The 14,811-nt window shown below is 39.8% G+C and overlaps 1 protein-coding gene across 7 annotated transcripts in view; it reads left to right on the top strand.

Annotated features, from left to right (window-relative positions):
* CDK19 (cyclin dependent kinase 19) overlaps positions 1-13,303 on the top strand; it is a 226,907-nt gene extending 213,604 nt beyond the window's left edge. For all 7 annotated transcript variants that reach the window (XM_033234887.1, XM_033234889.1, XM_033234890.1 and 4 more), the window contains 6 exons: positions 149-218; positions 3,435-3,507; positions 3,884-3,981; positions 4,627-4,705; positions 5,421-5,687; positions 12,080-13,303. In XM_033234887.1, the coding sequence (XP_033090778.1) occupies positions 149-218; positions 3,435-3,507; positions 3,884-3,981; positions 4,627-4,705; positions 5,421-5,687; positions 12,080-12,211 (719 nt within the window). In that variant the 3' untranslated portion in view covers positions 12,212-13,303. The remainder of the gene's footprint in view (positions 1-148; positions 219-3,434; positions 3,508-3,883; positions 3,982-4,626; positions 4,706-5,420; positions 5,688-12,079) is intronic.
* Positions 13,304-14,811: the final 1,508 nt, after the last annotated feature.

The following is a 14,811-nucleotide window of genomic DNA, read 5'->3' as shown; positions in this document are numbered from 1 at the left end:
TTTTCCTTTTTAAAGTCATATTTTGAGTCATATTTCAAAATCATTTCTTCTCAAAAGCAAAATTTAATGTATATTTATAAACTGACATAATTAGGAGATTTTAAATTAACACATTATTTTCTATAACAATATTTAATTTTTTTGTAAGATAAAGACTGGGAAGATATTAGAAAGATGCCAGAATATCCCACACTTCAAAAAGACTTTAGAAGAACAACGTAAGTAATTCCACACAGTCCTAGTCTTTTTGTGCTGATGTAAAAAAATACCTTAGACTGGGTAATTTATAAACAACAGGAATTTGTTTTCTCCCAGGCCTTGAGGCTGGAAAGTCCAAAGTCAAGGCACTGGCATGTTTGGAGTCCCATGAAGGTTGTTTTCTGCTTCCAAGGTGGTGCCTTGTTGCTGTGTCCTCACATAGGTAGAAGGGCAAAAAGGGGCAGATGCTGTGTGATGCCTCTTTTACAAGGCATTAATCCCACTCCTGAAAGCAAAGCCCTCAATTCTGGAAGACCTTATCTTCTAATACTGTTGCATTGGGAATTAAGTTTCACCAACATGAATTTTGGAGGGGACATAAACATTCAAACCATAGTGCACATTAATTATAGGTAGTAATTTCAATGAGAATAGTTAATATTTTTAAAAAACATATGTAGATTGTTATTTAAACTAGAAACTGAGATTTTAGCATACTAATTATGCCTGTGATTTAAAAAAGGTATTCCAGATACCATTAACATATATAGTTCAGGTTTAGGCTGCAGTATTAAAAACTTTTAAGACTGTAAGGGTCAATAGGTAGTTTATGTCTGTTATGTTTTAGCATGAATAAAGGTCTCCGTTCAAGACCACAGCTGTGGTTTTATTTTTATCTGAGTAATGACTGGTAACTGATATGCTGGACTAGGAAACCTGGAAGGCTGGCAGAAGGAAGAACATGTGGCTTGGAATAAACTGATGAAGGCATTTACTTTGAGCAGAAATGAGATTAAGGGTGATGGCATGTGAAGTGTTTGTTATAAATATGCACACCTACCGAAAATTGTGGAAGAGCTTCTCTATTGGCAACTTACCAGGAAAATTTTAGGACAGGATGGCTTATAGGAACAAAAGCAGACATCATTAAGAGAAATAGAGAATGGCATTGATCATTTCTGACCCCTTTTTCTCACAATCCTTGGTGGGGTCCTTTGCCTGTATCCATCTCTTAAGGACAGTGCTAATACCAAGGTTCTATCCTGGACTCTCTTCTCACTCTGGATACTTTCCCAGTTAGATGTCATGATTTTGATGGCCACAATTTGCCATCAATTATGTGGATAACTCCCAATATGTATCTTACTCAGTTCACTTTTCCAAGTTTCAAAATCATTCATCTAATTGCCTTATGGAATCCCAACCTGAATGTTCTGTAAATTCTTTAAACACCCAAAACCAAACTAGTAATTTTCATTTAACATTGTATGGTACCTTGTTGGCAAGGGTACAATAACATGGACAAGGGTACAATAACATGGACATTCTGGCCAGGCACAGTGGCTCACTCATGCCTTTAATCCCCACACTTTGGGAGGCTGAGTCGGGAAGATCTTGAGCCCAAGAGTTTGAAACTAGCCTGGGCAACATAGTTAGACCCTATCTCTATTTTTATTTTATTTTTATTTTTAAAAATTTTTTAAAAATTATTACTCATATGCTACTGGTGAGGATGAGTACTTCTCAAATTTCAGCGTACCTACAAACCACCTGGAGACCTTGTTAAAAATGTAGATTCTGAGTCAGAATCAGGGGTGAGGACTAAGAACCTTCATCTCTAATGCAGGCTCTCAGGTGATGCCCAGGTTGCTGGTAAAGGCTACATTTGTGTAGTGAGATTCTAGAGCACCTAAAAAAGACTTTAAAATGTGCATGCCCTTTGACCTGATAATTCCTGGAATTTATCCTGTGGAAGTAATCAGAGCTACTACAAATAGATGAGTACTTCTTATATACCCTTTACCTAAACCCTTTACCGACATTTTTTCATAAGATCTTCCTAGCAAATCTATAGGGTAGGTATAATTACAGTTTCCACTTTTCAGATTCGGAAACTAAGGCTTTCATAGAGGTTAACTAACTTGCCCAAGGTCACACAATTGGTGAATGACTGAATCAGGATCTAGTAGGGGTCTCTGAGTCTCATCCGCTAGGCAGTATCGGCTTCCTGCCATGCATATCAGATTTAGCTATAACGAGTTGTATGCCACAGTTATTATGAAACGAGTAATACCCGTACCAGTAGGAGATAGGCAGACACTCAAAATAATAAGTTTGAAGAGTATTTGACAAGGGAAAATGTTTATGGAACAATATTAAAAAGCTAAGATAATTTTTATAGTAGGATTCCAATTTTATAAAATCAAAGCAAAAATTCCTGTGTTTATACCATGTATGTATATGCCACACACACACAAAACGCCAAAGGGACATTATAAAAATTTTGCCAGTGGTTTTTTGGTCACTGAGTGGCTTGATTGTGAGTGATTTTAATTTTCTTCCTTATACTTTCTATATTCTGTAATTCTTTTTATCGTGAACATATATTACCTATTTTTAGACCTTTTTAATTTGAAATATTTCATATGTAGGAAAGAATATATAATGAAAACATATATAGTATATTTAGAATAATAAAATGAATACCCCTTTGCTCACCTCTGAACCTAAGAATTAGAACATCACTAAGATTACTACAGCACTCTGTATGCCTCATCTCCCTATCCACCTCCCTCCCAGAGGATAGACTCTGAGTGTTCTGCATCTGAGTTTATCATCCCACAGTTTTTATTATAGTTCTAGTCCACATGTTTATGTATCTCTAAAAATTATTGTTCAATTTATTGTCTTTCAACTTTTTATAAATGGTAATATATTACGTATTTTCTTCTGCAACTTGCTTTTTCTCCTCACTTAACCTCGCATATTCATTTTTACTGTTGTATAACATTCCATTCTGTGAATATATAAAAACATACCCATTTTTCAGTTGATGGACATTTGGGTTGTCTATATATATATATGGCCATTACTAAAAGGCTGCTAAGAACATTTTTATCCATGTATCCTGATATACATGTGCAAAAGCATCCTTTGACTCAGGTTTGTGCCTAGAAATGGAGTTGCTAGGTCATAGGCTATACACATTTTCAACACTAATGGTTAATGCATAACTGTTTCCCAAAGGGATTGTAACAGTATAAACTCTCATGTTGTGTGTGACAGTTCCTGTTTCGTCACACATTTGCTAATATTTGGTAATGTGTTCCTTCTTAATCAGAAAAAACAATGTCTTAAACACATACCTTATAGGAAAGCCAGTCTTGGAGCTTGTCGTTAAAAATATCAATTGGATGAGTGTTCCCAGTGATGTGTGACTGTGCGTGTCCTTGCAGGTATGCCAACAGTAGCCTCATAAAGTACATGGAGAAACACAAGGTCAAGCCTGACAGCAAAGTGTTCCTCTTGGTAGGTGCTTCTCTCCCAGACTGAAATCTGATTCTCAGCACAACTCTCGCCTTCTGTTTACTCAGCTGTTCCTCCTCTTTAGAAACAAAAGAAATTGGTGGATGCTGGGGCAAAATTAAATATTTTTTGTTGAGATGTCACCCTTGTCTTTCAGCCTTCACTTTAAATGATTTATCAGCAGAAAATGAACTTTAAAAGGGCTTTAATGCTGATGATTTCTGCCAGTTTCACATAAAAGTATGTAGAATGCTTAATCTGCAGTGAGCTATACAAAATGTATTTTATATTAATCCTGTTACACAGGAATACAAAAGGCAAGGTGTTGACTTGTAAACAACCTTTTCATGTGCTCTGCATTTCCTGTGTGTCACTCTAGCTTCAGAAACTCCTGACCATGGATCCAACCAAGAGAATTACCTCGGAGCAAGCTCTGCAGGATCCCTATTTTCAGGAGGACCCTTTGCCAACATTAGAGTATGTGTCCTGTCTTTTCTGTGTCCTTTGCTCCAGGCTGAGGAGGTGGCGTGGTGTTTGAAAGCAAGGGAAACACTTGCTACTGAAGTATTTAACTTTTTCAGCGATGCCACCTAAAGACTGCTCAAGAGAAAGCTTCCACATTTTGAAACAGGCAAAGCTGTAGAGAGGTATGAATGAAAACAAGTATTTTAGGAACGACCATTTGTCAGTTTTACGATGAAAACTAAAGCTGAGAACAGGTAAGACCTTTACAGACCAATTGGCCGGATCAGAAATTCAGCCAAACCAGCAGGTAACAGAAGTTAATCTGTCTTCCAGAGCATGTCCACTGCACTACAAAACCCCTCTACTCCTCCATCCTTTTTACCCCCAAGTATAGACTTTGTGTTTTCGTCTATAAGAGGTGCAGTTTTTCTTAAGGCAAATACAAATTAAGTTATTTTTGGTGCTAATGTAGTTAGTATAGAGAAACTTCTATGTCCTGTATGTCAGCTAGCTAGTAGCAGTCAAGATTTGAACACTAGCCACAGATGAAGAGTAGGAAATAAGTGAAGAAAAACAAATTGGAATTTTAAATTAACAAGGTAAGGATATTACAGATTTTAGATCATGATATGTTTTTTTCTTTTTAATGATTTTTAGTGTATTTGCCGGCTGCCAGATTCCATACCCCAAACGAGAATTCCTTAATGAAGATGATCCTGAAGAAAAAGGTGACAAGGTATAAACTGCATTGTATACTTTCACTTCCAAAGAGTGAGGGAGGCAAAAAGATAGCTTAGGTATCATTCCATAATTCCTATATATTTAACCACCTTTTCTAATATTTAATTAAATTTGAATGTGTCTTATTTTCTGTGGAAGTTTGGGGATTGTAAAGGTACCTTGAAGTTTGAAGTATGACCAGCTCACAGATACCTGAGCTTCCGGTGTATGTCACAGCCAGTTCTACTCCCGGATTCCTACTTCTTGCTCTTTCTGTTTGTTTGGTGTCACTGCCACCCCTTTATGCAGGCTGGCTCTTGCTAGCATCACTCTGTTCTTTCCTCTTAACTGGATATATTGGCTTACTCTCCAGACTGCTCTGCCTTTCCAGAATCATGATTGCAAAGATTTCTTATAGCTGTTTTAATGAGCTATAAGAAAGGTATTTCTGATGTGCCTGTGGCCTTCAGTGAGATGTCTGTGACTGATTTGGAGGATCACTGTGGAATCTAAATGAACTTCATTGACAGTCCTGTTTGGGGCTTGGTGCCTTACCCTTTGGGAACACTGTGTTCCCTGGCTGCTCCATTCTCCGGTCCTCCCCATGACTCTAGTGTCCCACATAGATTGCTCCCCCAGGTTGGTCAGCAGCCGCATGTGCATATCAAATAATTAAAGAAAGTTCCTGTTAATTTGGTTTCATACCAAGCTTGCTTTTTTCCCCTTAAAAGAATCAGCAACAGCAGCAGAACCAGCATCAGCAGCCCACAGCCCCTCCACAGCAGGCAGCAGCCCCTCCACAGGCGCCCCCGCCACAGCAGAACAGCACCCAGACCAACGGGACCGCAGGTGGGGCTGGGGCCGGGGTCGGAGGCACCGGAGCAGGGTTGCAGCACAGCCAGGACTCCGGCCTGAACCAGGTGCCCCCAAACAAGAAGCCACGGCTAGGGCCTTCAGGCGCAAACTCAGGCGGACCTGTGATGCCCTCGGATTATCAGGTACTCCCTGAATGTCTAATGTTCATATGCTTTATGAAGTGGGGAAAAGATTTATCCTAGATCCTTTTAGAGTTAGGTAACACTTAACTCTTACATTTGTGCAACCTGTACAATCCTGTTTCTAAGGCATTCTATGAAGAGGAAGATTTTCATCATATTTCATGTAATTGTAAAATATCTCATATTCTGATTTGTTTATCCTGACACCCTGAGGCGCAGGAAGGCCAGTGCCCCATCCTTAAAATAAAATTTCATCATTTTACCCTTATAGCTGCCTTAGCAGTTTTGGCGTATCCGAAAAAGATACATAGATAAGCAATTGAAAAGGGGAAGGGAGTGGTGTCTTACTTTGGACGAAATTAATTGCATTCTTCAGAAAGATATGCTCTTCCTGGGAGGAAGTAGCTACACAGATAGAGAAGAGAAGGGGGCTAAGACTGAGGCTTTTCCGAAATAACTGTTAAGTCTCATTAGAAATAATTTTGAGACTAAAAAATACTTTTGTTATTCAGATAAAAAGAGAACACCAATTGCAGTACTAATTCAGGAAATTAAAGGAGCTAAGTCTAAGGATTGGTATTTGGAGAGAGGTAAAAATACCCATTGTGATAACCATAGGAAATTTTGAAAAAAACATTATTTTCAAGGCAGTAACAAGTTAAGAAAACATCTAGGAAGAAGGGAAAACTTAAGTTGGTTTTTTTGTTGTTGGTGTTTTTGTTTGTTGGTTTTAAGTTTGGAACCACAGTCCCTCTGGGAACTCTTGGAGATGAGTGCATAGGATAGAGATAATAGAAAACAAAACCTCTGGCAAGGGAACCATAAACTCACTGATAAGGAACTGCAATAAAGAGAAACTTTAACAAGAAAGACATAACAAATAGCTGCATAAACTGCCTTTACATTTTGAATAGCTCAACAAACTAATGTGTTTCCACACAACTACTTCTCTGAAAAACTTCTCTTCAGAATATCCCTGCAAGCAGAAGAGTACATAATACTTCCACTTGGTTCCAATTAAACAAATTGAGGCTTCAGTTTGATCTACTAAAAACAGCTTGCCAGCTGGGTAGTAGCACGAGCATATTTGAATTTTGTTATAAAATCTGTCTCCCCTGCCCCTCCAGTTATATGAGCAACAAATACTATATACCGGTTCATCTTTGTGTGTCTGATTGAATTATACTAACCTGTGTTAAAAAACAATAATGTGCCTAAACACTTGTTAAAGTTGGTAAGGCAGACTTTATTCAAGGCGGGGCCATGGCAGTGCATAAAGGGACCACTGCAAGAGGGGCTGGCAGTTGGGGAGGAAGACTGGACTCAATTCAGACTCCCACATGACAAGTGGAGATGTATAACCAAAGAGTAGGGTGGGGATCAGTGGAGGGAAAGTTACTGATCCCCACCCTGCTCTGAAGGGAGGCCTGGGTGATAAGCTCTTAAAGGTGGGGGATTTTTGCCAAACCAACTTAGCAAGATTCTTGCTCTAACAGGATTCTCCAAAGACAGAGGAAAGCCCAAGGTCAGGCCTAGTCAAGCAGAAGACTCACATAGCTCCATCCAATACTACCCTGTAAAACTTCCCTACAGCCTCTTTGCAGACAGCCCCTCCTCTACTGAGCTGCCCCAGGCAACAACATGTTTTCATACCTTCTGTAATAAACCTGCCTTTCTTTACCCAAAATCCTCTTGGTAAAAACCTTGACCTCCCGAGAGGAGCCTGACTACAGCTTTTGTCAAAGGAAAGAGTCTTTGTCACCCAATTATAGTCAATTATAGACAGATTACTGTATTTCTTTTTTTTTTTTTTCCAAATTCAAAAATTCTTTGAAATGCTTTTCTATGTCCATATTGTTCTGTTTACTTAAAAATAAACCTTTCATAGCTGGGTCCTGATGTCTGTGGAAAAAATTAATAAATCTTCCAACATATCTATTAAATGAATAGATATCTCAACTATTTAATTGGAGAGGCTGGCATGTGTCCCATTACACAGAACTTGCAACTCATACTACCATCTAGGAGCCACGGGAAAAACTTTCTTTTCACCCTCTGCAAGTTCGCTGAAAAATCAACTCACAAAAGGCAGGTTAATTGGAGAAAATGTCATGAGTGCGACTAGCTAGGGCCAGTGTCTCAGGCAGTCAAGGTTTTTTACCAAGACAGTTCTGGGTAAAGAAAGGCAGATTTATTACAGAAGGTATGAAAATATGTTGTTGCAACAGACAGCACAGCAGAGGAGGGGCTGTCTGCAAAGAGCAGGGGCTGGAAGGAAGTTTACAGGGTCTTGCGGGAGGGAGCTGTGTGCCAAATGAGGTCATCGTGCCCACCAGTTGTTTGTGACTAGCAGTGTCTCAGAACAATTGTTCATTGTTTTTCCCCACCTGGAGCCCCTTCCTCCTTACTGCTTACTTACCAGGACAGAAAGGCATACAAATTTGATACCAGCGGGCTGAGGGAGGTCCCCAAATGCTGGTGGGACCTCGACCCCACCCTGTGTCCAGCAGGCTCCTAACACCATCGGGAGAAGGAATTAAAGGATGAGTCAAAAATAGCAAAAGTATGGAGATTTATTGCAGAGAGAAAAGTACACGACTCAAGAAAGGGGAGTGTGGGTATACTCAAGAGAGAATCTGGCAAGGGACAGTGGCTCATGCCTGTAATCCCAGCACTTTGGGAGGCCGAGGTGGGTGGATCACCTGAGGTCAGGAGTTCAAGACCATCCTGGCCAACGTGGCAAAACCTCGTCTCTCCTAAAATATAAAAATTAGCTGGTTGTGGTGGTGCAAGCCTGTAATCCCGGCTACTTGGGAGGCTGAAGCAGGAGAATTGCTTGAACCTGGAAGGCAGAGGTTGCAGTGAGTCAAGATCGCACCACTGCACTCCAGTCTGGGTGACAGAGTGAGACTCCATCTCAAAAAAATAAATAAATAGAGAGTCATGCAGTCTGGTTTGGGTTTCTATCTTTATGGGTTTCTTTAACCAAAGGGTGGAGTATTCATGAAAATTTCTGGAAAAAGGTGGAGATTTCTTGGAACTGTAGTGCCACCCATTTTTATGCCAAATATGGGTGTTCTCGAAACTGTCATGGTGCTGGTGAGTGTGTGATTTAGTATGTTAATGGGCATATAATGATGTCCTAGGTTTTGAAGCAGAAATTCAAAGTGTGTTTCATGTAGTCGTTTTTTTTTTTTTTGTTTTGTTTTGTTTTCGAGACAGAGTCTCACTGTGTCGCCCAGGCTGGAGTACAGTTACACGATTTTGGCTCACTACAACCCGCACCTCCCGAGTTCAAGTGATTCTCATGCCTCAGCCTCCCGAGTAGCTGAGACTACAGGCACTCACCACCACTCCTGGCTAATTTGTGTGCGTGTGCGTGTGTGTGTGTGTTTATGTTTGTGTATATTTTTTAAAAGTATTTGCCATGTTGATCAGGCTGGTCTCAAACTCCTGACCTCAAGTCATCCACCTTTCTTGGCCTCCTAAAGTGTTGGGATTACAGACGTGAGCCACTGCGCCCAGCCAGAAATTGTCCATTTTTTTGTGGTTTAGGGTCAACAAAGTGTGGACAGCCATGTAGAAACATGATTGGACAGAAAGGGTATGATCTGATACTAATAGACTGAGCAGGGAAACCCAGCACGGCCTGTCTAGATTCCTGTTGGCCTCACTGAGCACCCATTCCTGCCTCTGGGTGTGGGGCAGGACCCCCTCTGGAACAGGAGGCTCATGACCTATAGTCAGACAAGGTATGCCAGATCATTTTTTATGGCCAGTTTTTACACAGAAAGGTGGGGGGAAGTTAGAGTAATATTTTTAGGTTTCACAGCTGGTGTTGGGGAAGTGGGGTTCTGGTTTCTATGGCCTGCTTTAGGGAAGGGGAATTCTAATTTCTATGGCTGGCTCTGGGGAGAATGGGACTATGAGACAAGAGGGCACAAAAAGGTCAGAGAAAAACTTTTGCTCCTGAGGCCTTCATTTTGGGGTATTGTTTTCTGTACCCCAACAGTTCCATTAGTAGAGTTTCAAGGCTTTTGGGCTGCTTCATCAATGTATTGTAAGCAAGTACAGTTAGTACTTTGAAAAGCAGGACATTGGCTTACTTTCTGTCTAAAAAACCCCTTGTCATTAAAAAAGCTATGTTACAGCACATCAAGTTCTTACATGTTTACATTATATTTTATGGCAAAATTGCCCCAAATAACGTGAGTTGAAATAACATTTTTCATAATAAACTTCAAAATAAAACATGTAATTAAAATTTGGAATTTTTAAAGACTTCTGTAACCAACATAACTATTCAGTTGTGTAACTTAGGAAGGAGCAAAACTACGGTGTTTTTTTTTGTTTGTTTGGTTTGGTTTTTTTTTTTTTTTTTTTTTTTTTGAGATGGAGTCTCCCTCTGTCAGCCAGGCTGGAGTGCAGTGGCGCCAATCTTGACTCACTACAACCTCTGCCTCCTGGGTTCAAGCGATTCTCCTGCCTCAGCCTCCCGAGTAGCTAGAACTATAGGGACCCACCACCATGCCCGGCTAATTTTTATATTTTTAGTAGAGATGGGGTTTCACCATGTTGGCCAGACTGGTCTTGAACTCCTGACCTCAGGTGATATGCCCAGCTCAGCCTCCCAAAGTGCTGGGATTACAGGTGTGAGCCACTGTGCACAGCCAAAACTGAGTTGTTTTTAACCAAAACTACCTTAGTGCCCTGTTATTTTGGACCAGATGTTCCAAGTCCAGTTTGGCAGCCTTTGAGCACTGGACAGGAGGACCTTGCTGATCTGTTCTTTCCTAAACCCCAGTGCCACCTCAAGGTCATTTACATTTTTAACTGAAAGTGTAACTGCCCGACAGGTTCTTCTTGCCCGCTGCCCAGATAGAGCCAATTTATCAAGACGGGAATTTCAATAGAGAAAGAGTTTAATACACATAGGGCCAGCTAAATGGGACATCAGAGTTTTATTATCAGCCTCCTCAAAAATTTGGAGGCTAGGATCTTTCAAAGATACTTTGGTGGGCAGGGGTCTAGGGAATGAATACTGCTGCTTGGTTGGGGATGCAATCAAAGGGGTATGAAAAACGGCCTTCCTGTGCTGAGTCCACTTCTGGGTGGGGGCCACAGGATTGGTAAAGTCAGGAGTCTCGGTCTGGGTGGAGTCATCTGAAATGCAAAAGTCTGAAAAAACATCTGAAAAGGCTGACAATAGTGATGTTATTTACAGGAGTAATTGGGGAGTAGCCAGTTGACCTCCAGAACAATGACTGGTAATTGTTTAACTACACCTACATCTTAGCAGAATTCAGGCCTTTCTCATAATCCTAAACTTGTGGCCTTTTAGTAGTTTTATAAAGGCAGTTTAGTTTTGGGATGGGCTATTGTCATTTAAACTATAAACTAAATTTCTCCCAAAGTTAGCTTGGCCCATGCCCAGGAATGACCAAGAACAGTTTGGAGGTTAAAGGCAAGATGGAGTTGGTTAGATCAGATCTCTTTCACTGTCATAATTTTCTCGCTGTTTCATTTTTGTTAAGGAAGTTTCAATTACATATATTATTTATTACATATATTCTTTCCCACTTTGCTCACAAGAAAAACCAGCCTTCTGAATATAGCCAAAGATACTACTTCCAGCTTTGCTTATCTCTTACATACTGTTCTTACTCTATAGATGATTTTTCCTTTTACACATTTTTTTTTTATATTTGCCTTAGGTACTATGAAGATGAAGGTTTCATTTAATGTAATAAAAATACATTGAATTGAAATGCATTTTTTGTCTTCTCTTGAGGACAATCATATATGACAATTGCTCTATTCTAAATGTTACCTGAAGTTTATAAAACCCACGTTGCTGCCACACCCCAGCTAACCTTGCCTTACTTTGTCTTGTAGGTAGAACTCCTGATGCCCCTAGCTTCTACCTCTGAAAACCTTTTGCTTTAAAATAATGGTTTCTTAATCACAGCTTTGTTGTTTATAATGGGAAAAATAATAGCATGTCAGTATACATTATGAATACTGTTGATTTCAGTACGCCAAATTGATTATTCTTGTTTGCACATCTCAGTTATTAACTAACACCCCAGAATTGGAATAAAGAGAAATGGGTCCGCTGAAATTTCCCCTCTTCCTTTCTTTCCAGTGTAGCTTATCTCCCACAGAAATCCAGCCAAACTTCATGCCTGCTAGAATGTGTGGTTACAGTGGTGGCAGGCTGTCATTTCAGATAACCAAAATGTGTTAACAACTTAAGTTAGCTGTCAGCTATGTGGGTCTGAACCAGGAGCCTAATGATGAAAACGGCTTATATCTCTATCCTACTGTGATTAGCATCTTGAGTTATCCTCTTCCTCCATTAGTAATTCCCTTTTCCTGTTTCCTTCTCCTAGCACTCCAGTTCTCGCCTGAATTACCAAAGCAACGTTCAGGGATCCTCTCAGTCCCAGAGCACACTTGGCTACTCTTCCTCATCTCAGCAGAGCTCACAGTACCACCCATCTCACCAGGCCCACCGGTACTGATAAGCTCCCCTTGGGCCAGGCCAGCCCAGCCCAGAGCACAGACTCCAGCAATATGTCTGCATTGAAAAGAACCAAAAAGATGCAAACTATGATGCCATTTAAAACTCACACACGTGGGAGGAAAACCTTATATACTGAGCATTTTGCAGGACTGATCTCTCTTCTTTATTGACTTAAAGAAGATTCTTGTGAAGTTTCCCCAGCACCCCTTCCCTGCATGTGTTCCATTGTGACTTCTCTGATAAAGCGTCTGATCTAATCCCAGCACTTCTGTAACCTTCAGCATTTTTTTGAAGGATTTCCTGGTGCACCTTTCTCATGCTGTAGCAATCACTATGGTTTATCTTTTCAAAGCTCTTTTAATAGGATTTTAATGTTTTAGAAACAGGATTCCAGTGGTGTATAGTTTTATACTTCATGAACTGATTTAGCAACACAGGTAAAAATGCACCTTTTAAAGCACTACGTTTTCACAGACAATAACTGTTCTGCTCATGGAAGTCTTAAACAGAAACCGTTACTGTCCCAAAGTACTTTACTATTACGTTCTTATTTATCTAGTTTCAGAGAAGGTCTAATAAAAAGACAAGTGGTGGGACAGAGGAAACCTACAACCAAAAACTGCCTAAGATCTTTGCAGTTACTATGCTTTATGCTATGAAGAACTGAAGTATGTGGTAATTTTTATATAATCATTCATATGGAACTTAGTTCCCAGCATCATCTTATTCTGAATAGCATTCAGTAATTGAGAATTATAATTTTAACCTTCATGTAGCTAAGTCTACCTTAAAAAGGGTTTCAAGAGCTTTGATGAAATACAGTCTCGATGGCCCACACCAAAACGCTGAAGAGAGTATCAACTGCACTAGGATTTCTTTAAGGAGTAATTTTGATCAAAAGACGTGTTACTTCCCTTTGAAGGAAAAGTTTTTAGTGTGTATTGTACATAAAGTCGGCTTCTCTAAAGAACCATTGGTTTCTTCACATCTGGGTCTGCGTGAGCAACTTCCTTACATAATCAAGGGTACTCAAGTAGAAGCCTGCAAATTAATCTGCTTTTAAAATAAAGAGCAGTGTTCTCCATTCGTATTTGCATTAGACATAGAGTGACTATTTTTAAAGCATGTTAAAAATTTAGGTTTTATTCATGTTTAAAGTATGTATTATGTATGCATAATTTTGCTGTTGTTACTGAAACTTAATTCTATCAAGAATCTTTTCATTGCACTGAATGATTTCTTTTGCCCCTAGGAGAAAACGTAATAATTGTGCCTAAAAACTATGGGCAGATAGTGTAAGACTCTCTACTAGACAACGTGAGTTATTTGCATTTCCATGTTCTATGAATTAGTGGCTGAGTTCTTTCTTAGCTGCTTTAAGGAGCCCCTCACTCCCCAGAGTCAAAAGGAAATGTAAAGACTTAGAGCTCCCATTGTAATGTAAGGGGCAAGAAATTTGTGTTCTTCTGAATGCTACTAGCAGCACCAGCCTTGTTTTAAATGTTTTCTTGAGCTAGAAGAAATAGCTGATTATTGTATATGCAAATTATATGCATTTTTAAAAACTATTCTTTGTGAACTTATCTACCTGGTTATGATACTCTGGGTCCATACACAAGTAAAATAAGATTGGACAGAAGCCAGTATACATTTTGCACTATTGATGTGATACTGTAGCCAGCCAGGACCTTACTGATCTCAGCATAATAATGCTCACTAATAATAATGAAGTCTGCATAGTGACACTCATCAAGACTGAAGATGAAGCAGGTTACATGCTCCATTGGAAGGAGTTTCTGACAGTCTCCTGCTGTTTTACCCCTTCCATTTTTTAAAATAAGAAATTAGCAGCCCTCTGCATAATGTAGCTGCCTATATGCAGTTTTATCATGTGCCCTAAAACCTCACTGTCCAGAGCTGTTGGTCATCAGATGCTCACTGCACCCTCACCGTGTGCCCGGTGCCCTGCTGGGTGGAGAACACAGAGGACAAGGCATACTTCTGTCCTTAAGGAGCTTGTGATCTGTTCTGTGACAGTAAGCCCTCCTGGGATGTCTGTGCCATGTGATTGACTTATAAGTGAAACTGTCTTATAATATGAAGGTCTTTTTGTTTACTTCTAAACCCACTTGGGTAGTTACTATCCCCAAATCTGTTCTGTAAATAATATTATGGAAGGGTTTCTATGTCAGTCTACCTTAGAGAAAGCCAGTGATTAAATATCACAAAAGGCATCGATGTATCTTTGAAATGTTCACATCAGCCTGTTAACAACAATTGGGTGGTCCTTGTAGGCAGAACATACTCTCCTAAGTGGTTGTAGGAAATTGCAAGGAAAATAGAAGCTCTGTTCCTGCTCTCAAGGGAGATTACCTTTAATAAAAGAAGACAACCCCAAATAGATATGTTAACCAAAATACTATGCCCCTTAATACTTTATAAGCAGCATTGTTATAGTTCTTATGCTTATACATTCGCAGAACTACCCTGCTTTCCTTGTGTATAATGACTTTTTTTTTTTTTTTTTTTTTTTTTTTGAGGCGGAGTCTCGCTCTGTCGCCCGGACTGGAGTGCAGTGGCCAGATCTCAGCTCACTGC

Source organism: Trachypithecus francoisi, unplaced genomic scaffold, assembly GCF_009764315.1.
Source record: "Trachypithecus francoisi isolate TF-2019V2 unplaced genomic scaffold, Tfra_2.0 Lachesis_group15, whole genome shotgun sequence".
Taxonomy (NCBI): domain Eukaryota; kingdom Metazoa; phylum Chordata; class Mammalia; order Primates; family Cercopithecidae; genus Trachypithecus; species Trachypithecus francoisi.
Note: the sequence above shows the minus strand (reverse complement) of the source record. Positions and strands in the feature narration are given on the sequence as shown.